General features: G+C 54.5%; 1 protein-coding gene across 2 annotated transcripts; it reads left to right on the top strand.

Annotated features, from left to right (window-relative positions):
* The first annotated feature begins 7,522 nt into the window (after positions 1-7,522).
* Positions 7,523-23,327, top strand: YTHDF1 (YTH N6-methyladenosine RNA binding protein F1). 2 transcript variants are annotated; one of them, XM_044748259.2, is made up of 6 exons: positions 7,523-7,695; positions 7,917-7,941; positions 8,906-8,985; positions 16,861-18,381; positions 18,715-18,866; positions 21,969-23,327. In XM_044748259.2, the coding sequence occupies exons 1-6, from the start codon at positions 7,669-7,671 to the stop codon at positions 22,021-22,023; spliced, it is 1,860 nt and encodes a 619-aa protein (XP_044604194.2). In that variant the 5' UTR covers positions 7,523-7,668; the 3' UTR covers positions 22,024-23,327. The 2 variants fall into 2 exon arrangements, with proteins under 2 accessions (XP_044604194.2, XP_044604195.2); XM_044748260.2 differs by lacking the exon at positions 18,715-18,866 and having other exon boundaries at positions 7,524-7,695.
* The last annotated feature ends 223 nt before the right edge of the window (positions 23,328-23,550 follow it).

The following is a 23,550-nucleotide window of genomic DNA, read 5'->3' as shown; positions in this document are numbered from 1 at the left end:
AGCCTGGCCTGAGCAGCAGGTCTGTGAGCAGCTCTTGTCCTCAGGTCACAAAGATTGGGGGGCAGATGGGCCCACGCCCTTCCTGAGATTCTGGGGTAGGGGCTTGGCCTGAGCTCGCCTCTGTCACCCCCCCACCTCCCGTGGCCTTGGAGGATTTGGGGAGTAGGCTAGGAGGGTGAAGCCACACATTGCGAGGTCAGTTTTCCTGTTTGAATTAGAATCCCTGAGGCTGCAGTGACCTAGACACCAGGGACATTTGGGGAGAGTCAGAAATTCCAACTACTTGTACCTGCTGCATCAGGCTAGTCCTGCTGCTCAGGGGCGACCAGACCATTGCTGCCATCACCTGCCCTGGGGTGCCACCAGGCTCTGCCTCAGAGCCAGCTCCCCTCCCCAGGCCCGGCTCTGGGACAACCTCCCTGCTATGGGGCCTGGTCAGCCTGGGGGGGCCCTGGCTCCTGGTCTGGGGCGGGGGCTGTGGTTCAGGACTGCACGTGCTCCAGGCCCAGGTCAAAGCTGCTGGCCACGTGGGGAGCACCCCTTCTCTGGACGGGCTTCCCTCACATGTATTCACAGCAATGTGGTCTCCACCAACCAAGCACAGAGGTCCCAGCGCCCCCAATAGTTAGGGAACACAGGAGGTGGGCTGTAACCCAGGGAAGCTGGAGCTCCCGGGTGGGCAGAGCCGGAGCCCAGGGACGCAGAGGATCTGGTGTGGAAGGGATGGAGAGGAAGACTGGGTGGAGTGCGGGGCCCCTGCCCTCCCCATAGCCCCCCAGGAGTGCAACCCTCCCCACTTCCCCTGAGCAGATGTGGCTCATCCCCCTGCTCAGGCCCCACACCCTCTCTCACCCCAACACCTCTTCCTTGCTGTTCTCGTCCAGGTGTGGGCACGTGCCTGCTCTCAACGCATCAGCCTTTGAAAACAAGATCATCAAGATTAAAAAGAGGACCCTTACTCGCTGTGCAGGCCCCTTGCTCACGGTGGGGGCTGGAGGCGGCTAACTGCCCAGGGTTGGCCATGAGACCATGGCCAGGGCCAGGTGGGCAGGGTGGGCTGTGCCACAGCGAGGGTCGCAAAGAGGAGCTGGGTAGAAGGGGGTCCTCACCCGAGCCTGGAGCACCCCCACCCGCCCACTGGCCCGGCGTTGGCCCCAGCTACCCTCACGCACCTCCTGCTTGGAGCTATGTGAACCCGGCACAGATGGAGCAGCCAAGAGCCCAGGCTCCTACATACCAGCCCACACCTGAGCCTCACTCCCCGGGAGCCGGGGTTGCTGCCTTGCCCTCCAGGGGGTGCCGTAACCATCCTGGCTGCACCGGCTGCTCAACCCTGATGTTGCTAGAGTCCCAGGGAGTCCCAGAAACCCTCTCCTATCCGAGGCCTGAAGCCGCCTGGTTTCCAGCAGGAAATCCCAGTGAAGGGTGTGGCTGGGAAGCCAGGCAGCAAGCAGCATCCCCTTTGCACCCTGCTTTGCCCACTCCTGGGCTCCCAGGTCTGAGGCCAGGGCCTGGAGGGCAACTGAGGAGGGGCACCTGGACAGCTCAGGGGGTGTGGGAGGGGTGGGGGCTAGTGCAGGAGGCTAGACCGCAGATGGGACTTCCCGACATGTCGGTCTCAGGATATCTGGGCTGTCACCTGCTCTCGGCCCCGGTTCCCCAGTCAGCACAGCGTCCAGATCACAGAAATACTGGTGACCTGTGGCCACTTCAGCAAACAGCAAGTGTGCCCACCCTCAGGGCCCTTTTGGGAGGTTTCCTCCGGGATCAACCCTCTGCCCCTGCTCCACCCCGACCCTTGGATGGACAGGGAGGAGGATGAGGGTCCCTGGGCGGCGCCTCTGTGGCTGTTCCCTCAGATGCCGCTGCTTTGGGGCTGGGAGTGGAGAAGCAGTGTCCCTCACTTCCGGAAATTCCAAACATGCCTTGTTTTGCTTATTACAAAGGGAAGGAAGGAAGCGTACTCTCGCCCACGGGTGGGGGTGGGCAGAGAAGCTGAGCCCCTGAGGTGGAATCTGAGGTCGGACTCCCTGGAAGGGGGTCTGTGCCCGAGCTGGGCGGGCGCCCTCCCCTCCACGCTCCGGAGCAGGTGTTCCTCCAGCACGTCCGCGTGTAGCTGCGTGGAGAGCGGGGTGGGGAGGGCCGCCCTCAAGGGCAGTGGTCACCTCGGAGGAGGACCGGCCTCGGCCTCCGCTCGTCTGCAGCCACCTTTAGAAAGTCTAGAGACAAGGAGTTACCCATGTGTTGCTTATATAATTAAATAAATAGAAGTAAGGAGCTTAAATAACATGCTTATTCTGGAAATTTTGAGAATACCCAGAACATAGAGAAGACAAGTCACCATCTGAACCAGCTCTGGGGCACCCCCAGGGCCTGTTCCAGGATCTGACCTTGCCCCGTGCCATGCGACATGTCACCATTGGGAGGGGTGACCAGCCCCGTACGTTTCTTTGCAACTCTCTGTGAATCTATAATTATTTCAAAATAAGCATCTGAAGAAAGCACCAGCCTCTCCCCACTGAGCGGTCGGCTGTCGCTGCTCTGTGTTTCCTTCCAGACTCGCTCTGTTCACCCGTTTTTCTTACTTAATGTCGTGTGTCAGTTTCTGTCAATGCCTTGGATGGCTCACCTCCACAACCTCGGGGGCGCTGTGAGTCTTTACCATGAAATCTCCCTGGTAAGACGATGCCAGATGAGAGATGGTGGGAGAGAGACCTCCAGGGCAGCCTGACAGACGGGATCCACGCAATTTGCTGTGGATCTGGACCAGATCCCCACTCTCCCTGCGAGACTCAGAACCAGCTGGGGTTGCATGGGACCATCCAAACGGAGAGCTCCTTCCCACCACTGTAGTGGGGCCCAGCTTGTCGGGACAATGGCTGTGGGCACCCCTGCTGGGTGCCGTGCAGCCTGTGGACTCCCAGTCTCCTGGCGTGTGTGCTCTGGCTGGCTGGGGGGCTGAAGAGAGCGGCAGGCAGAGCCACAAGAGGCCAGCAGGGGGCACATGGGCCCACTGTGGGCTTCCCACAGGCTATGGCTGGACCCCTGGACCTTAACTCGGCTGTGGGCTGAGTGCAGCCGTCTGGACCACAGCATCAGGGTGGCCCAGCCTGCATCCCCTCGGGATTGGTTTTTTTTTTTTAAAGATTTTATTTTTTTCCTTTTTCTCCCCAAAGCCCCCTGGTACATAGTTGTATATTCTTCGTTGTGGGTCCTTCTAGTTGTGGCATGTGGGACGCTGCCTCAGTGTGGTTTGATGAGCTGTGCCGTGTCTGCGCCCAGGATTTGAACCAATGAAACACTGGGCCACCTGCAGCGGAGCGCCTGAACTTAACCACTCGGCCACGGGGCCAGCCCCAGGATTGTTAAATCAGATTATTTCTTGGGGCACGTGGCCCCAGGCCTGAGCAGGACAACTGGCTTCTCCTCGAAGATGATTCAGCACAGCTGAGCCTAACTCCTTCCTGCCCCTTCCCCATCCCTGGTCCCCCTCAAAGCTGAGCCAGGAGGCTGGGGCGTGGACCCAGGTCATGGCGTGGGGCTTAAAGGGGGAGGAGGGAGGGTGAGCAGCAGCCTTCTGGTCTCACAGCCCTGCTGAGCCCAGGATGCCCACCGGCTGGACGTCCAAAGCTGGCCCTGCTGTCTGTGCACCAACCGGAAACTTGAGAGGTCCCATCTTTGGCCCCAGATCTCAGCTAGGGATCCAGAGTAGTGTTGGGTTCAGCTTCAGGAAGGGCTAGATCAGGGAGCTCACCAACCATGATGCTCCAGGGAAAACAGACCTTATCGGCTGCAAGGGCAAACAGGTACTGCATTTCCCAACTCCATGCAGGCAGAATTTGAAGGGCAAGCAGATTATAGGGGCTCAAAACCTTTGTCTTTCTGTCTCCCCCTCCCTCCTCACATTCCGTGGATTTTAAAGCCCATGAGGAAGCACTGTTTGGGGCAGGGGTCTCAGGCTTGGGTCAGACATAGGTCCTGCAGACAACTGATGCCCCGGCTGGGCCCCCAGTGCCCCTCCAGTGAGCATGAGGTTCAGAGGAGCCACAGGAGGGAGGGACAGACTACCCAGGGCCTTCAGGGGAGGCTTGGGAGAGGAGGCGAAGGAGGAGCTGAGTGTGCAGTGCAGAGAGCGGGGAAGGGTGTCACAGGCAGAGGGAACAGCAAGGGGGACACGTGTGTGTTGGTGCTTGTGGGGACTGGAAGAGAATGAAGGTGCAGGGCTGTACGGGGCAGGTCATGGAGACCCTGGAGCAGGCCAAGAGGTGCTAGCTGAGCAGTACTGGGCTTACAAACCCGCCCTGGGCCCCCAATACCCTCCTCTGTGGGTAGTTTGGGCCTGAGGTTTGTAGGTCATGTATCATCGTTGCGCTTAGGACTCTCAGTAGCAGATGACAGAAACTCAGAGCTTCAGCAAAAATGAAATGTGTTGGTCCATGTGACCGAAAGCACAGCGGTGGACTGCTTTGGGCTCAGCTGGCCCGCCCGCTTCTCTCTTGCTGGGTCTGCCCTCTCGCTGCGTCATTTCCAGGCCAAGGTAGCCGCTGACAGCTCCTGCGCTCACAGCAGCATCTTGTTCCCAGAAGCATCTCATCCCCAGAGACCCAGCCGCTGTCCTTCCCTGGGGCTCACAGGCTCTGATCAGGCCAGGTGAGGTGCCCACCCTCAAACCACAGGGACCGAGGGGGCCTCCCCAAAAGAATAGCAGGATGTGTCACTCTACAGAATGGGGTGATGCTGGCATGAGAAGAAGCAGGCCAGTGGCTAATCGGGGCAGCAGGAGAGGCTTCCTGGTCCCATGACAGTCGCTCCAGGCCCCAGGTGCTCCGCTTATCTACAAGGGCTGTGGTGTCCAGCACCACTCTCCTCACTGGCTCCCAGGCCCCGGCAGGCGCCAGTCCTCTCTCCAGGGCTAGTCCTGCTCACCCTCAAGCCTGCCCCACCTGCCTGCCCTTCCCAGCACCTTTCCAGCCATCGAGGCCCCTCTCTTTTGGGCCACCTGCAGCTCCTGCTGTGTCTCTGCATGGCCTTTTCACATTTACCCCTCTCCTCCCTCTTTGGTGCTGCCCCCTCTTTTTCTGGTCACAGTGGCTCCTGTGGTCCCCCTTCTTTGTGAACCTCTGGTGGAGAGTCCTTATGGCATCTTGGGGCCCCTGACCCGGGATTGGCCTCACGGCATTCCTCATGCACTCAGATGGGCTGGTGCTCGGGGTCTAAAGCTCTGCAGTCGCCATCCTAACATTCTCAACACTTTTGTCTTTGAATTTGTGTTTTGTGAGGTGACATCCAACGGGACAATGGGGCAAGTGTCAGGGGCCTGGGGCCCCCCGTACCTCTTCCCCTAGGACCAATTCTTGGCCGCCCACTCCCCAATCCCCTGCCCAGTGACCTCGGCCACCCAGCCATCTCGGCCCCGCTTGCCCCAGCAGGGGCCTGGGTGTGAACATGGAGGGGCAGCGAGGTGCAGGCATGGGCTCAGGGTGTCTAGGAGGGTCTGTGTTCCACTGCGAGCATCCCCTGCCTGAGGGAGTGTGATATTAAATAGCAAATAATAAACACAAAGGCAGGTCCAGAGAGAGATAGTGGAAGGAAGGAAAAAGCCTCTTCCTGCTTTTTGAACAAGGCACTACATTTTCAGCCAGCACTGGGCCAGGCCTGCTGGGCCCTCCTGGACTTGGAGCTGCCCCCCTGGTCGCCAAGTGAGGTGCACTTCTCCTCATGTGAGCAGCACAGAGTGCTTTTGCAGCAGCCTGCATCATCCCATTGTCAAGGTCGACACGACCTGAGTTGGGACAGCCCTGTAGGGCGACCAGTCCCTGCTGCTGCATCAGCCACCAGGCGGGGTGCGTCGCGTCCTGCTCCCACACCCACGAGACATCCGGGCCCCGGACTACCGGCATTGTCTCTGGGGACAGACAGTGGTTCACTACTGAGGCAGAAGATGCCCTTGGCAAAGTGGAGTTAAAACACTGCAAGTGTGGCTCCTGGAGAAGCAGGGAGGGAGCCGACCAGCCGCAGATCAGCATCTGAGGGTCGGGGGGCTTCAGGGACCCTCGGGGAAGTCATGCAGGGGGGCAGAGCTGAAGGGTGCTCGCCAAGGTCGGGGCAGGCTGCCGGGCCCTGGGAGCTGGTTCAAGTCCTCCAGCTGGCCGTGGATTAGCTCTGTGGCCTGGACCAGTTCTTTAACTTCTGGGAGGCTTAGCTGCTCCAGGAACCCAGAAAGGCTTCTAACTCAATAGTCTGCTCTCTACTATTAAATCATGCATCTCCCACAGGCTGAGCTGTCTTCTCAGCACTGCACTCAGCAGTGGACACAAGCAAGGCCCAGATGTGGGGAGTTGCCCTTCCGGTGTGCGGGCAGCTGCCTCTGTGCCCAGGCTCTGGGTCCTAGCTGGCGAGCGTCTGCCCATCCTGAACCTCAGTTCGGGACAGGCCTCAGAGCCTTCCCGAGGCCAGGCCAGCACCCCTCCTGGCACAGACTCCGCTCTGATCCAAGGTGATGTGTTTACCCCTGTCTTCCTCCCCACCAGGTCACCGGGCAGCATCTAGCTCATTCTCTGTCACCCTGCATGCCTGGCTCTGGTGCACAGCAGGTGCTCAGTGAATGCTGATCCAGCCCAGCCACTGTGCAGGCTGTGCAGGTGTCCTGCCACCGGGAGCTCCACAGGACAAGACTGTACCCCCAGTGTCCCACACAGGCAGGGCTTGTAGCAGGTGCTCAATTAACACTTACGGAATGAATGACCCGGTGACTTACTTAAAGAGAAGAGGTTTTAAAACTCCCCATAGGAATCACAGGAAGCTTCTCAATGTTACTCTCGGGGGGAAGGGGGAGCAAGAGGTGCCCTGAGAACTCGAGCAGGTTTTGTGGGGATGAAGCAGGTCCAGAGAAAGCACAGACAGGGAGGTTTCTGGAAGGAGGCTGCTGACCAGGGCCGAGTCCTGATTTAGTTGACGAGGTGACCGGGGACCTGAGAAAGGGTTAATGGGGAAAGGAGGGCACTGAGTGTGAGTGGCTGCTCCGCTTCTTCGCCTGTCGGGGATAAGCACGCGGGTGCCGTTGGCGCCCACACCGGGCCGGCCAGGGCCTGCACGCGATCCCCGGGCCTGCCCGCCCTTGTGCCCCGCGGCTGCAGCATCACCGCCGCCGCCGTGGCGCAGGCGCGAGGCCAGGCAGGTGCACCGCGGAGCAGGTGCACACCTGCTGCCGCAGCCCGCCCGCCGCTTCACGCTACGGCGCTGCGGCGCCGCGGGCCACGCCCACGTGACGTCCCGGGCTCGCCCCGGCCCCGCCCCCACCGCGCGAGACCTGGACCCGGGCGCGAGATCCGTCCCGCCAGGCGGCGGCGCGCAGGCGCGGCGCGTGTGGGCCCGCAGACGCTCCCGGCCTGCCCCGCGCGCGCTGACGTCGCGCAGCCTCGTCCCCGCCGTCGCCGCCGCCGCCATTGGAGTCGGCGCCTCGTCAGTGCGTCCCGTCCCGGCTCTGCCCCCGCGCCGCGCCCTCGAGCGGCCCGCGCGCCCAGCAGCCGCCGCCGCCGCCGCCCGGCCGGCGCCCGGGGAGGAGGCGGCGGGCCCGGGGCCGCGAGAGCGCGGTGACAGGCCCGGCCGCGGAGAGGCCCGAGCCGCCGGGCGCCCCGGCCCCGCGCCGCGCCGGGCTGTTCATGAAGCATGTCGGCCACCAGCGTGGACCCCCAGGTAGGGACCGGGCCGGGGTCGCGGGGCCGGGGTCGCGGGCCGGGGTCACGGGGCTGGGGGCCGGGGTCGCGGGGCTGGGGGGCGGGGTCGCGGGCAGGGCCGGGGTCGCGTGTGGCGGCGCCGCCCCCGCTCGCCCGCCGGGGAGGCGTCCTGGTGGTTAACTTTGTGCTCCCCTTTCCCCGGGTCTGTCTGCTCTCGCGTCCCGGCCGGCGGCGGTGCAGAGAACAAAAGGACAGGATAATAAAGGTGAGCGAAGTGGGGGCGTCGCGCAGGCCCCGGGGCGGAGGAGGAGGCAGGGGCCCCGGGACGGCGGCCCCCGGGCGGGGAGAAGGTCTAGGAAGCGGCCGCTGGAAGCGGAAACTTCCTTCCTCGGCTTCTGGAGATAAGCCTGGGTTGTGATGTTTGCGGAGATTTGACGGGTCGGAAACGGGACTTTTGAGAAGTAGTAACTCAGTGGGTGGTTCGGGCGATGCCCTTCCCCCGCCGCGTGCTTGGTCTGCGCGGGGAATGGGAGGAGGCTCCGGGGCTGGTGACCAGCCTGTCCGCCCACGCGTGAGGGGCAGGCCCCACACCCCGGGGGTTGCAGCCCTTGTTGTCTCGGGGTGAACCCAAAAAACTCACTCTTGTGAGAAGCCGTAGGTGACATTTCATGTTTACTCGGAGGACTGTTGTAACCCGTGTGTGTTACTCGGGTGTAACCGAAGACGGCTCACCGTGTTCTGAGACTGGGGAAGGCCCGGCCCTGTGACAGTGGAGGATAGTGGGCAGCCGGAGGCGGCGAGCTCGGAGGCCCCTGAGCGCCGAGCTTCCCGGCCCGCTGTCCCCCACGCTGCCGTCCGGCCTTGGGGAGCCCCCCTCTATTGGCAGGCACAGGTCTTCCCAGCGCACATCGTCCTCCCCAAAACCCAGCCACAAGTTCCTCGTGTCGTTGTGTTTGTACCTTTATTCTGTCCACATTTACCAAGTTATGATTAAATCTTTACCAAAAACGTAACCTAGATTTTGCGTCGATATTCTGATTAGTCGTGTAAATATCAGTTCTATACTGATTGTGTCTACTTTAAAATAAAAGCAGTTTTTACTAGAAATTGGCTGACATAGACTTTAGGTTCTTAATTGATTATGATTAAATTAAATTGTGACAAATTAAAACTTAAAATACTTAAAAGTAATTTTTTTAAATTTAATGTTTTGCAACTTCTTGTTCCAGCACAAAATGGTTCTTTGCATCAGAAGGACGCGGTTCATGACAATGACTTTGAGCCCTACCTTTCTGGACAATCTAACCAGGTGAGTTCATTGTTCAAAGTGTATTTTTACATTAGTTTGGTTGAATTTTCTAATACACCTCTACTGCTATATTTCTGACTTTATTTTTAGCTCGGAACGATTGGAATTGTGGTCTGGAAGAGCAGCTAGGAGCTGGGCTCTGGCGCCTGACTCTGGCCTTGAGTTCAAATCTTAACTCCACCACTGGCTGTGTGACACTTTCTCAGCTGGCTTGCTCTCTCTGTGCCTCAGTTTCCTTTTCTGTAAAACAGGTGGTGGTGATTCCTCATAGGATTGTTGGGAGGCTGGCATCTGAGACAGGGTGTTGCAGCTGTGCTGTTTCCTCGGGTGTTTCAGAGTTTCTCTCCCTTGCTACTATGGGCTTTTTGGACTGAAACGTTCTTTGTTTCGTGGCTGTCCTGTGCGTCGTAGGATGTTTAGCAGCTTTCCTGACCCTCATCCACTGGGTGCCATTAGTAACTGCACCCCCTGTCCCCCCATCTGACAACCAGAAATGTCCAGGCAGGTGTGTCCTGGGGACTGAGCTGCCCTGATTCAAACCACGAGGCTCACTGGATTCAGGTTCAAGCACAGTGTCCACCCCTCTCAACAGGCACTCTCCATGTTTGCTCTAGAGTGAAACCAGGCATTGCCGCTTCCCTGGGGGGTGGTAAAGCTAGTCTGCCTCTTTTTTTCCTAATCTGTTCTTCTCTAAAGCATCTTAGGGTTTCTTAGAACTTTTCTGTTCTCCTTCTTTCTACTGCTCTGGCAAGTGAGAAGCTGAGGGACCTGGGAGACCCTGTACAGGGGGCACTGAGCCTCTGCGCCTCCTCTGGGCAGGACAAGGTGCTGCGGAGTAGAGCTGACCCGGCCTCGCTGATGGCCTTTCCACCAGAGGTGATGGCAGGACGTTAAATGGACTTATTTTTTTGACTATCTGGTTTTTTCTTACATGACTTGAATAATATAGCAGTATTGTGTATTGAATTTTAACGAAAACAGGGAGTTTGCTTCACTCCACTTCAAATATATTTTTATAAAGTAGGAGCTTTTGTGTCACTCGGGAGGATTTCTTTAAAAATGGAGTAGGTGAAGGGCTGGCCCCGTGGCCGAGTGGTTAAACTTCTGTGTGTTCCCCGTCGGCAGCCCGGTGTTCGTAGGGTTAGATCCTGGGTGTGGACCTGCTCCACTCACCAGCCGTGCTGTGCAGGCGTCCCACGGACAAAGTAGGGGAAGATTCGTACTCACGTTAGCTCGGGGCTGATCTTTCTCACCGAGAATGGAGTAGATGATTTGATGTCAGTGGAGTCCAGGGGGAACCGTGTGGAAAGACCGTTGTCGGTTGATGCTGCCAGCGAACAGCCTTAAACAGCCCCTTCACCTTGCATGATGGTGAATCAGCCCGGTGTATGAGCATGAGCTCCTGCTCCTGATTGAGGGCAGGTTTTCCAGCAACGCCCAAATGTTAGAGTGTGGGAAACGCGACACAGGAGAGCTCTCACGTCCTCACTTTCCTGGTCCTTTCGTTTTGTAAGTGAAGAAACTAAAGACCAGAGAGGCCCTTGTTTGGGAGGTGGAGCCAGTTTGTGGCTCCTGACTGACGGGGCGCGGTGCTTCTCTCCCCTGCGTGCCCCAAGGCTCCTTCTGTCCTGGCACTGGTCACGCGTTCCCTCACATGGGCCACCGTGCAGTGTGGCCTGGGAATTGTTGCTGCTCCTAGATTTGGACTCTGCTGGCAGAGATTCCTGTTTAGAAGGGTTCTCTCTTGCGTTTTGGTCCCCAGTTCTCAGATTGAGGACATGCCGGGATGTCCAGCTAGGCTGCCAGTGAGTAAATTAGCATGGAAGCAGTAAGCGCACAGCGTCTGGCAGTGCACTGAGTACTTCCTGAGGTGCTGCTGACCTGTGGGACCTGCACGTGTTGAGTGGGACGCTTCCTGAGCGACTGTCCCTTGGACACATGCACACCTGTGAGCCGTCACCACAGAAAGGATGGTGGATGGAGCCATCAGCCTGTGGAAATGTTTTTTTAACGTAGACGTGGTTTGTAGTCGCTGCACGGAGGCTCCTATGGCTTTCTGTTTTGTGAGGCCTCCATTCTGCACGCCCCTTCCAGCCCCTTCCGTTAGGTTAGTTTGTGTAGTGTGCCAGGCGGGACTCTTGCCCTCGGGGTGGGCGGTTCTGGTGTGCGCAGTCCTTCCCGGTCACCCTGGGAGATCCTGGTGTGGCAGCTCTGGATCTCTCTCTGTGACTCGAAATACACAGTTGTCAGCTTTTTGGGAATGAGGGGGGAAAGGAAAGCATGGGGGGCGAGGGGCTCTGGGTGAAGAGTTCTGGGTAAGGGCCCTGGGTGGCTCTGGTGGCTGGCGGTCCGGTCCTGACTGTGCCCTCAGGGCCTTCCTGCTTTCCTGGGTCACTGTTTTCTGAATGACCCAGAGAAGTTCCTACTCAGAGTTTCAAGGACAGAGCCTTTGAGTTTGGTGTGGGCACTGAGGGAGGTCCCCAAGGGCATCTGCGGCTGCACGTGGAGGGCTCAGTTGTCACCAGACTCATCCCTTTGCCCGGTCACAACTGACAGGCACAGAAAGGAATAAAAGTAAACTTCTTTCGTTTTTCCTCTTAAATAGTTCAGTTGTGTTCAAACTGTAATAGGAAGCATCCGCTTTGTAAGAAAGACTTATAAATGTTCGTGTTTCAGGCTCCAGTGCTGATCATTTACGCCTATTCTGAAGTGTTCTTTCAGAAAGCTGCCTGCTGGTCAGGGTCTCTGACACGAGGAATGCGTTCCACGTGGAGCAGAGCCGCTTGAAGTGCTGACCAGTAAAACCGGTGTGTTTTATGAGTTTAGGATGCCGTGGGCTTTCGAGTGCCGTCTCTTCGAGTACCTTGTGTATACCATTTCTCAAATGTTGTCTTATGTGGTTAAGTTGAAATTTGTACCTCTTTACTCTGTTTGCAAGGAGCTTCTGTCTGGCCTCGAGAGATGTTTCAGTTTAAAGGCAAGCTGGTCTTGAAAATTGCGCTCAGCTGTCACCCTGCGTTTCTGTCATCTTTGGGGTTTTTCACCCGCCAGCCAAAGCCAGGCTAAATTGATGCCTTGTCAGGGTGTCCGTTCTGTGCAAAGAGCCGTGGAGAAACTCGGCACATAGCTTATTGCTGCACTGGGCGGTCCTGGTGGGCCTGGGGCCAACTGAGGGGTCAGCAAAGAACACTGGCATTGGCCTGCCATAGGTTTCTTACAGTTGCATCTAGAGACTGAACTTCCTTAAAACACAGCGATGGTGCCCACTCAGTAGGGACTTGCCATCACAAAATGCAGCTAGCAAGACCCAGTGGAATCTTAACATACTTCTTGTTGTCACGTTGCTCAAAGTACGAGCCTCGAGGCATGAAACAAAAGCAGAAATTCTGTGGATGTTAGAAAAACTGCGCTCTTGCATATGACCTCACCAGCTGAGGGGCTGAAACCGCAGCCTTGAGCACGTGAAGAGCCGGCAGCTACCTCTGCATCTCCCAGGAACAGTGGTGCGGGCCTGGACTCAGAGCCAGTTTCCCAGGAGTCTGTGTCACTTTGTCACCGTTTTCATAATTGCCCCAGCATTTTCCTTTTTACATCATTTAGTCTTTTTTTTTTTTTTCCCTTTTTAAGTAAATGCCTCTCAACATACTCCAAAAGTGTTCTGTTTACCTTGGGCTTTTGAAGGGTCCTTTCGCTTTCTCCCTCCCTTCTCTTGGTCACTCACTTTAATGGCTGAGTCACTTTATTGTTTGTGAAACTTAAAGCATTTGAGTAATTTCAGATTCCTTTCTTCTCCCAAAAACGAATTAGCAAGCAAATATTTCAACTTTAAAGTAAATGGTTCTGATCATTCAGAATGAGTTTTTTTTTTTATGTGGTTAAATTTTAGTATGAAAAACTCTTAATTCTAAATAGATTGATGACTTTATTGTGTCTTACTCTGGTTTTTCAAAGAAAATGACCTGGGATGATGGTCACTTCACATTTGGCATTGATTTTATTTGCAGCGCTCACTTTGTTGATCCTTTTTAACTTAGTCCCATGGAGGCACCCTAAGAGTCCAGCGTTTGGGGATGTCTTTTCCAACCTCACTGGACTGATCTTGCCTTGAAGACCTATGAGCCTGCCCTCCCGAGGCCCTCTGTTATGCCGCAGGCTGTAATCAGCAGGCTCGCACGCACAAGCGTTCATCAGGGGTGGTGTAGTGCCGTGTCCTTAAGAGGATTCGCTCTGTGCTGCTCCTTTCACTGCTCAGAGGTATTAGTCTGCTCAGAGAGCTCAGAATTCATTTTCATCACTTGGGTTTATGCCTGCATATCCCTGGTAAGCAAGCTTTCATAGTCATCACCTTGGCTGCACAGGGACTACCTGGGGCGCTTGTTTGATGTCACACGAGCCACACCAAGGAGCATTTGGGCTGCAGCGCCTCTGGTCTGGAAAGCAGTTCTTAGTGAGGGTGCTGAGCTGTGCCTGCCAGCCCAGGGTACAGGGAGGACAGAGTCCTGAGAGGCTCCCTGTGTTCCACAGGCAGCCCAGGCTCTGCATCTTCAGTTGGGGGTTGCACTGCAGTTCACATTGGAAGTAAGTTTGGTTTTAGTTGCGCTGTGAGTTCAGGCCTGAACAGTTCCCCATGCACAACAGGCTGTGACCGACAGGCTGACCAGAACCGCTTCCCTCACAGCGCAAGAAAGGAGGGTGTGAGCTGCAGACTGCAGCCCAGCTGCAGAGGGGTGACCTCACCAGGGTTTCTTACTGTGCAAAATGACTATTTCAGAGCTTTGCAAATTAATTTGCTGCTTTTCTTTCTGAGTTGAAGGAAGTATAACAGATGTAGTAGGAAATAGGCTGCCAGTAAGATCGGGGTAAAAATGGAAATCGGGCTCCCTGCGCTCGAGGTCACCACACGCAGCCTGCCGTGTGGCCCGCTGAGGGTGGACAGCGTGCGGAGGAGTTGGGCAGGGCTGGTTCACAGCCCAGCTCTCCCTGTGTTATGACTCCGGTGACTCTGAGCCCTGTGCTGAGAAGGACCCCAAGAATGGCAGTGTGGGGTGGGACCTGGTGCACATGGGGACAGCCCCTGGTAGGCCTGCAGCCACTTCTGAGGAAGCTCTTCCTAAAGCACACCTTCTTCATCTGGGAACTTGAAGGGAGATGTCTCCATTCCTTTTGTCGTGTGGATTTAAGTGTTTAAGTTGTACGACATTTCAGTAAGCTGCAGCTTTCCCAGTGCTCACCTCATAGTGACCTGCCCACACTGACAGATCCCAGGAGGAGAGGGGTAAGGTCCTCCCAGGGCTGCCACTGCCAGGCCACCGGCCCCTGCCTCCCCCAGACGCCTGTGGCCTTGGTCTTACCTGTGACTGGAGGTGGAGGTCCAGGTGATGCCGTGGTTGCCCCATCTTTCCCCAGGCAGTCCTAGCTGGAAGCAGCTGAGTACCGCCCATCCGCAGAGTGGTGCCCATGTTACTCGGATGCTAGGTTTGTCCATGTAACAGTAGTACTCGAGATGGATTTTGAGGGATGTTAAATGGTTAACATAATGCATGTCATCTCATCTCCTAAATTCGGTCCTGTTAAGATCAAGGCTTAAGTGTCAGTTGAAAGTGAGGAGCTGGCCCTGGGGGTTCTTGTGTGGAGCACAGCGCTCTGTGGCCACCGTCCCGTTGCTCTGGTTGTTTTTGTGGCCAAGTGTTTGGAATGCCACACAGCCACTTAGGTCTTCTTTTCTCCCATGTGTCCTCCTTGCGGGTGAGGCAGAATGCCTTGATGTGAACACAGCCTTGCTAAGGAGAGTGCACCAGCTGACAGGAGAAGGAGGGCTGGCCTCCCTCTGGCAGGACCATCCCCATTGTCCTCTTGAACCTTCTTGGGCACCAAGGTCAGAGGCTTAAGCCCCTGGGGCTGCCCCTTGCAGAGCAGAGCAAGTCCTCTGCACAAACCTCCCACTGATTTGCCCTCCCTCCTGTCTCTGGCCCACTGGAGAGGCTGCCCTGAGGGCCCAGATTGGGTGGAGGCAAATTGAGGGAGAGGTTACACTGAAGGGGCCAGAGTCACTGAAATCCTTTAAGGGAAGGTAGCTCGAGCCATTCCCATGCTTAGAGAACATTGATGGTACCCATTTGTTGTCTTTGTTGTTAATTCCCTGAGAATGTCAAAGACTTTTTGGTGTAGGGAGCATTGTTTCTGCATTTTAAAAGGTGATTCTGGAATAGCCTACTGTCTAGTGGAGCAGCCAACAAGAAGGCAATCTGATTCCTGAAGCCCCAAGAATCCTAGGATGGGACAGGGAGGCAGGAGGTGGCAGTGGAAACCGGTGGCCAGGTGGCTGGGTCCCCCTTGTCCCCGTGGTCACTTGTTGGGCTGGGATGTGCTGAGGGACCGGCCTGCTCTTCACTGGGTCTTCTGGGGGGCGCAGAGTTACTGCCCATCTCATTCCAGGGAAACAGAGCTGCAATGTCATCTGGCTTTCCAGACCCTCCCTGGCTGCTTCAGCCCAGTTCCCTTCTCAGGTATCGAGACTAGAGGTTGCACTCAGGACACCAGCCACTCTCTGCAGCCAGGGAGGAGGTCTGTAGCCAGTGCTCTCCGTGTGGAACTTTCTGGTTATCTGGGAGACAGGGAGAGGATGGGGACTATGAAGGAATCAGAAAAGGGCCTCCCAGACTGGAGGACGTCTCGTTTGCCCCCACTCTTGGTTGTCTTCACAGCCTTTCCGCTCTCAGAGAAGCTGCCCTGGGTGGGAAGCCTCCTCACCCCACATTCCTGCTCCTCAGCACCCCGCACCCTGTTCCTACTCCCCAGGAGCGCATTTAAGTTACCTCAGACGGTAGCAGTTCTGACCAGACCCCCAGGTCTCTTTGCAAGGAGATGCCTTCCCAGAACTCCTGAGCCCGGGACTCAGTTCCCGCCCTGGGCAGCTTTCTGGAGGTGCCTTAGACAAGGCCCTGCTGCAGTTGTGTTCTCTGCCGGGCGCTGCTGCCTTGCAGTCCAGCCACTTTAAACCCTCTCTCTGAGGTTCCAGCCGCCACAGAGAGGTGTATTCTCAGTAAGGGAGCCCAGGTGAGGCTGGAGCCTGAAGTGAGGGCTCCTCCAGCCCAGAGAGCAGAGTGGGAGGCTTACTCGTGGTGAAGGAGCTGGAGCCAGCCAGAGCCCCCATGCTGCGAGGCCCACTCCTAGAGCCTGGAGATGGGGGGCTCACATGCCATGGGGATGTGAGGTAGCAAGACCCCTTTGGACTCAGAGGTGGGGGGGTGGGCTGTCAGGAAAGGCATGTGCAAGGGGCCTCTGAAGTGGCTCTTGACAGGTGGTATGGAAGCCTGTGAGTCAAGAGTGGGAAAGGGGGTTCCTGATGAGGTGGGACGTCCGTGAGCAATCAGCTTGAAATCAGTTTGTGGGGCAAACCACCCTGTAGCCCTAAACACCCCAGCTTGCTGTTAGAAATAGCTTCCTGCCTCTTTAAAGCTGCGCTCATTTTCCAATGTGCTGCCCATGCTGTCAGTGTCCACCATAAGCATGATTGCCAGTGGGACCAGAGGTTCATTCCACACCCTGGGTTCCTTTAAATGGATGGCTTCTTGAAGGGATTGCTAAGTAGGTTGCCATCCAGCCAGTTCTGGCGTGGCTGAGCTCATTCACTTCACTTGAGTCTGAATCATTGGAGATGTGCTTTGTGTTTGGCGATGACCCCCTGGATTTATTTGTTATTAATTTCTCTCACTTTGCTGTGTTCTCAGCCATCTTAGCTTTCCTGTTGGACGTGATGACCAGTGCTGTATAAATCTTGTTTCTGATCACCCTGCACTTAAGCAGGAGGTGGTTGTCATTTTCATTGTATTCCCGTGTCATGAAAACTAACTCGTCACATGCTTGTTTCCGCAGAGTAACAGTTACCCCTCCATGGCTGACCCCTACCTGTCCAGTTATTACCCACCGTCCATTGGATTTCCTTATTCCCTCAACGAGGCGCCATGGTCTACTGGAGGGGACCCTCCGATCCCATACCTCACCACCTACGGACAGCTCAGTAACGGAGACCATCATTTTATGCACGATGCTGTTTTTGGGCAGCCTGGGGGCTTGGGGAACAACATCTATCAGCACAGGTTTAATTTTTTCCCCGAAAACCCTGCCTTCTCAGCCTGGGGGACGAGTGGGTCTCAGGGGCAGCAGGCTCAGAGTTCAGCCTACGGGAGCAGCTACACCTACCCACCCAGCTCCCTGGGCGGCACGATCGTGGACGGGCAGACGGGCTTTCACAGTGACACCCTCAACAAGGCCCCTGGAATGAACAGCCTGGAACAGGGCATGGTGGGCCTGAAGATTGGGGATGTCACAACCTCTGCAGTCAAAACGGTAGGGTCAGTCGTCAGCAGTGTGGCAATGACTGGTGTCCTTTCTGGCAATGGTGGGACCAATATAAATATGCCAGTTTCAAAGCCAACCTCTTGGGCTGCCATTGCCAGCAAGCCGGCAAAACCACAACCGAAAATGAAAGCCAAGAGTGGACCTGTAATTGGGGGCACGCTGCCCCCTCCGCCTATAAAGCATAACATGGACATTGGCACGTGGGATAACAAGGGGCCTGTGCCCAAGGCCCCAGCTGCCCAGCGGGTGCCTTCCCCCCAGGCTGCCCCACAGCCCCAGCCGGTTGTGCAGCCTCTTCCCGTTCAGCCTCCCCCTTTGGCCCAGCCACAGTATCAGAGCCCTCAGCAGCCACCCCAAACCCGCTGGGTCGCCCCTCGCAACAGAAACGCGGCGTTCGGGCAGAGCGGAGGAACTGGCGGTGATAGTAACTCTCCTGGAAATACCCAGCCTAATTCTGCCTCGAGTGTGGAATCCCACCCCGTCCTTGAGAAACTGAAGGCTGCCCACAGCTATAATCCTAAAGAGTTTGACTGGAATCTTAAAAGCGGACGTGTGTTCATAATAAAGAGCTACTCCGAGGATGACATTCACCGCTCCATTAAGTACTCCATTTGGTGTAGCACGGAGCACGGCAACAAGCGCCTGGATGGTGCCTTCCGCTCCATGAGCAGCAAGGGGCCCGTCTACCTGCTCTTCAGCGTCAATGGGAGCGGGCACTTCTGCGGGGTGGCTGAGATGAAGTCGCCTGTGGACTACGGCACGAGTGCTGGCGTCTGGTCTCAGGACAAGTGGAAGGGCAAGTTTGACGTGAAGTGGATTTTTGTGAAGGACGTGCCCAATAACCAGCTGCGGCACATCAGACTGGAGAATAACGACAACAAGCCGGTCACAAACTCCCGGGACACCCAGGAGGTGCCCTTAGAAAAAGCGAAGCAAGTGCTGAAAATCATCGCTTCCTACAAGCACACAACCTCCATCTTCGACGACTTTTCTCACTATGAGAAGCGCCAGGAGGAGGAGGAAGTGGTGCGCAAGGTGAGTCTGCCTTTCCCGGACATGTGCTTGAGACTGGGGCGTTGGCCGGGATCGAGAGCCACGGTCGAAAGCCAGTGGTCCCTGCCTGGGGCCCGGACCGCAGTTCCCAGTGGCCGCGGATAGGGTGGCCCCCTCACAGAGGGTACAGGCAGTGTCACCTGGGCTTCCCCGAGTGTGGTCACCAGGGGTGACATTGGAGTGGGCATCACTATGTCACCTTTGATCCTTTTCAAGTTTTAGGAAGCGTAACGATGAGACCACAGTGCACAAATTCAAAGAAGTTGAGGGTAATTAATTTACTCTTTTTTCTTTGTGAATTGTGGTCTTTCCTAGAAGAGTGCTTCCTCGTCTTTGTCAACTCAGAAACATTTAGAAGTGTCCTATGGCGCTGGGGTAGACAAGCCAGGCTGCTGGAGCTGCAGGCCGTGGCCTGGGGGCTGGGGCGCCCACCCGCCGAGGGCCTCCCAGGGCACTGCCCTCAGCAGGTGGGAAGCTCCGGGGGAAGAGGGGGAGGTTTGGAATGCGGACATTTTGTGACTGTAAATATGAGCACGTAGAACCAACAGCGAAAACCTTGAGTCTGGTCTCTTGAGAGGGTCCTAATTTCCTGTTAAACCACAGAGAGCTTCCCAGAGACTGGAGTGAATCTGTCTGCTCTGTAGAATGGGGCTCCAGTGCCCATAAGCTGGCCCAGAAGTGGGAAAAATAAGGACAGTGTAATGTACTTTGTAAAGCTGCTTGGTTCGAGAGAATTCAACCAGAGATTTTCTCCTGCTCTTTTGGTATTAAAATGTCCTTCCCTTCATGAAGTGTCAGTTGATAATAGATGGGTTTTTAATGCTTTGTCAGTCCTCTGTATTAAATAATAGCATTACTCATCTGTGAGCTTCAGATGTCCTGAAGCATTTTTAGCAGAAGGGCATGTAGATATGGAGCACAGAGATAATGCACGGTATTATGAACAGTTGTGAAAGTTACACAGACTGTGACAACTTAGGGTTTGCACAACTGTGAAAACAGTTTGTCTCTCTTTAACTTTTATGTGGAAAAGAGAAGGGCTTGTCGTTTATTCCAGTTACTGAAATTCTGTATTTTAGCTCTCTTAGGTATGAAATAAAATAATTGCTGAATTTACAGGGCTGGAACAGAGATCATTGGTCATGAAACTTGAGGTCTTCAGTTGACTTTAAGCTGGTCGCTGGCTGTGTGTGTGTGTGTGTGTCTGTCGTTGCTCTTAAGTACAGTAATACCTGGGTCTTTTCCTAAGCTCACTGGGTTCCGAAGGTTATCACGAGCTTAAGGATAAATCTCTGCACCTAACCTGGTTGGTGTTAAGGTTGTAGTGTCCTAAAACTTGCATTGTAGCAACTAGGTCCTTAGGTGGCCGTGTTAGCTGTTTGGCTTTGGGAAGTGAGTCTCTGGGTGGTGGTGTCCATGGGGCCCCTGCCCATGTCAGACCCATGGGGCCCTCGGCTCTGCACGCTCTTCCTCCAGGGAGCTCAAAGAGCTTTGAAGTTCTCCCAGAACAGCCGCAGTTGAGCTTTCCTGTGATGCTTTTCTGGGCACTGCTCCTGCCCTCTCGAGGAGTGCTCTGGAGGTGAGGCCAAGCGTCATAGGACAGACTCCCAAACCACGGGTTAGCCACCTGAAAAGCCTTTGGCCCTTATGTATTAAGGTTATGTTAATTCTTGTTATTGCAAGTGACAGGTAAGAACCCTGACTTGTTAATGTTCTGCTAGGATTTCGGATCTCCTTCGAGTGCACTGGGCTGTGGCGAGGAGTGTAGGTGGTTCTTGGCCTGGGCCCCAGAAACTTCCGCCAGAGTGCTCTGGGCTCCGTGGTTGTCAGTTCATTCAGGAATCGGAATCTGGATCTTGGGGTTTCTAGTATTTTCTCCCTCAGCATTTGCAGGGAGGGATCTGGTGTATTAGGAGTGAAGTGTGCAGAGCTGAGGTCAGGAAGGGACTCCTTTACAAACTCGAGCTCGCTGGGGAGGCTGCCCGGGTGGCTTGCATGGGAGACTCTCCCAAGATGCCTGGGAGCACACACACCTTCGGTTTATCCTTTGTAGAGTTGGACTCCATTGTTTTCAAGTGATCAGTGTAAAAGTATGTCAGCGTTTAGAAAGTAAAATGTGGTTGACATTTTGCAGGATGGCTGTACTGCCATGCGCCTCACTGTCAGTCTGAGAATGTGCTGATTCCCTCAGGAGGCACTAACTTAGCAGCAGCCGTGTCAGACCAGGTCCTTAAGGTTGTGGGTTTTAATCTGGCAATAGTCTCTCCTTTGGGTGCTTAAAATAGTGCAGGTTTTGAATGACAGTGAGAGTCAAGTGGGGGAGTTCCTCATGCCGCCTCAGCCCTGGCCCCGGCCGCGGCCCAGCGTCCTCTGCACAGACACACGCGGCTCAGCGGAAAACCGGGTGAAGGGAGAATGTGAAGAACCAGCCTTTCCTGGGATGTTTGCTCTGAAGAATGAGCTGTACTTCCTTTCTTAAGTTGGTTTGTTTTTTGAGAAGAGAGTATTTAACAGTTTCATGAGTAATAGTATTTTTTTAAAGAGCATGTGGTGAACTTAGTAGTTATTTATAATGGCTGAAGGGAGCCCAGGCGCCGGGTGGCTGTCCACATCTGAGTTGCGTCAGCAGCAGCCATTTGGAACTCAGGAAAGATTAGCATCTCCTCTCTGGGAGGAGTAGGACCTGTGATTTTTTTTTAAGAGAATGCAAAATGCGGAGTTTTAATTTTTCCAGCTTTTGAACTTGGGGTAAGGAAGAGATGATGTTGCTCAGAGTAGTGGCTGTCTACACAGCTTGTTGATCCAGATGCCCTGGAGCTTTTTCAGGATGGGGAGCCCCGTTTAAAAAGCACCATAGGTGCTTCGGAGGAGCACCTTGCCCTGGGTGATCTGGGGGAGGGAGCTGGTGTGTTTTATTAACCAGAAGACACATTCAGTCCATTTTTAGCAAAAGAGAGGGGTTCAATTTGTTACCTTATGCTTTAAATCTCTAGTAATCTGGTCCGTTTGGGAATTGTGCCATCGACCAGCCCTGCATGGTGGTGTCCTTTACTACGTCTTGGTAGAAACAGGTAGGCTGAGGCTGCATGTGCAGGGAGATGCTCATCAGTGTGTGGCTCCTTCTACAACTGACGTTTCCGTGTCTCGAGCTGAATTCAGTTGCAGCATTGTAAAGAAAGACTGAAATGCCTTCTGACTCGACTAGTGAGAAGCCAGGTAGGGAGACTCGGGGGGAGATTCAGCTGTGAGTCACAGGCTTGTCAGACATACTCTGGGAAAGATGGTTCTTTTTATGATCGGAAACAAACCTGGCCAGAGGAGCCCGGCCTAAAAACAGGTGGATGCTGCGGATAGGCGGTTGTCAGAGGCCAACCTGTGTGGCCAAGACCCTGAAGCTGGGAGCTGCTGTGGTAAAGGGAAGTACTACGTGCTGGCGTGGCCGGTCTCTGGGGAGCAGGGGTCCAAATCTACGGCCACAGCCCACAGGGCGGCCTGGGACCTCACTTTGAGGGAATTTGTGAGGCACGTTCACTCAACATGTTACAGTTTTTTTCTCTTTCTTTTTACAGGAACGACAGAATCGAAACAAACAATAAGGACAAACCAGTTTCTTATATGTTCTAACATTTGACTGAGAAACAGTTTCAGAACAGTGTGCTTGGTGCTGTCTCCTGGCGTCGGCCCCAGCTGTCCTCCTGTGCACTGTCCTCCTGCGCAGGCTCGGCGAGCACATCTTCACCTCTAGTTCATTTCTGCCCAGACGGATCTGCACTCATTGTATTTTTCTGTGTATTATAGTATTGTAGAACTCACTAATAAAGGAGTATGTTTTGTCAGCTTGTCACTCAGACTGACCTAATGTGAAATATAGTATCCTTACAAACAAAAAAAAGCAAAACAAAAAACCTAAATCATCCCAAAGTTTTTGTTTTTATTTTGGCAGAAATTATGTTCTTATATTGTCATTTAACATCCTTATGTGAGACTTCTCATTTCTCACCCTTTTTTGCTTTACAGTGAACATAAACCATGAGTCGTTTTGTCATGTAGCATATCTGTTAAAATACTTCTCTTCAAAATGCTGAAATCACCAGGTTGAGGATCACCTTGTTTGGCTGGTTTGCCATTTTTATTATCTGTTATCTAAAATGCTACCCTACCAGTTTGATTTTTCTACTAGACAGAAGAATTTTAGTGTTTCAAATTTGGTGAACATGCTGTTTCCTTGGAACGTGTCTCCTGCAGTCTCAGCATCCAGAGCAGCCGCTTCATCTCTCACTGCTCTGCCCTTTGATCCGGTGGGATGATGACAGGACCCAGCCTGCGCAGGGCATGGGGTCAGTGTTCAGGTGTCCCTTGTTGTGTGCAGATCATTTTAATTCCCCCTTTTCCTTCACTTGAGAATCCTAATGCTGTTTTAAGTTTTTATACCAATAATGTGAGCTTTAATGTAGGATCTGATAGTACAGACAGTGCGATGGATGATGCCACCGATTGTAAATTTCACCGTGTGTGTCTAATTTCCTTTTCCTGTTGAATGGGTAAAAAAAAAGCAAAAAACAAACAAAAAACCTTTTAGAAACTGAATTTGCTGTCATGTTTTGTGGAATGAGGGACCGTTGAAGAACTCGCCACCACCTGGAGTCTGAGTTTAAGCATGAAAATGGTGCTCATGCCTGTCGCTCTCGCACACCGAATCTGCACGTGCCCATTGTAGAGGATCTTACTGTTTAGAGAGCAGATACCTTCTGAAAACTATTTACTCCAAAAGACCCTCTGAGTTAAAGTTTAAGCTGTATTACTTAGACTTGTATTTAGAACGTGTCTCTTCCTCTGAACTGTTACTGCCTGTGTGGAGTCACGGAAGACATGGGATAACTTTTCCTCTAGGAGAATACAAGCCTTAATAAACAAGACGTATTTAGCAAGTCTGGTGTCGTTTCATTCTTCAGCCCTATCTTATAGGTTAATGTTTTTAACTGTAGAACCAGTTAAAGGGCCACTGTCCAAAAGCGCCAGTGTGTTTCTTAGCCTCTGAGGTTCTCCCTCTTGTCTCTGCTGCAGGGGAGCCAACAATGCCCTCAGACTGTATATTATAGTGTGACTTCACTCACCCCTTGCTATAGTCTGGAAAAGATAGAGGAACTTTAT

This window comes from Equus asinus, chromosome 15 (assembly GCF_041296235.1).
Source record: "Equus asinus isolate D_3611 breed Donkey chromosome 15, EquAss-T2T_v2, whole genome shotgun sequence".
Taxonomy (NCBI): domain Eukaryota; kingdom Metazoa; phylum Chordata; class Mammalia; order Perissodactyla; family Equidae; genus Equus; species Equus asinus.
The sequence above is the reverse complement of the archived record's forward strand: the minus strand, read 5'-3'. Positions and strand labels throughout refer to the sequence as shown.

Excerpts from the sequence above, each read along its gene's own strand:
- YTHDF1 (XM_044748259.2), top strand. The coding sequence starts at position 7,669 with ATGTCGGCCACCAGCGTGGACCCCCAG. Across the intron at positions 7,942-8,905 it reads AAAAGGACAGGATAATAAAG|CACAAAATGGTTCTTTGCAT; the intron begins GTGAGCGAAGTG and ends TTCTTGTTCCAG. Across the intron at positions 18,867-21,968 it reads CAGGGCACTGCCCTCAGCAG|GAACGACAGAATCGAAACAA; the intron begins GTGGGAAGCTCC and ends TTCTTTTTACAG.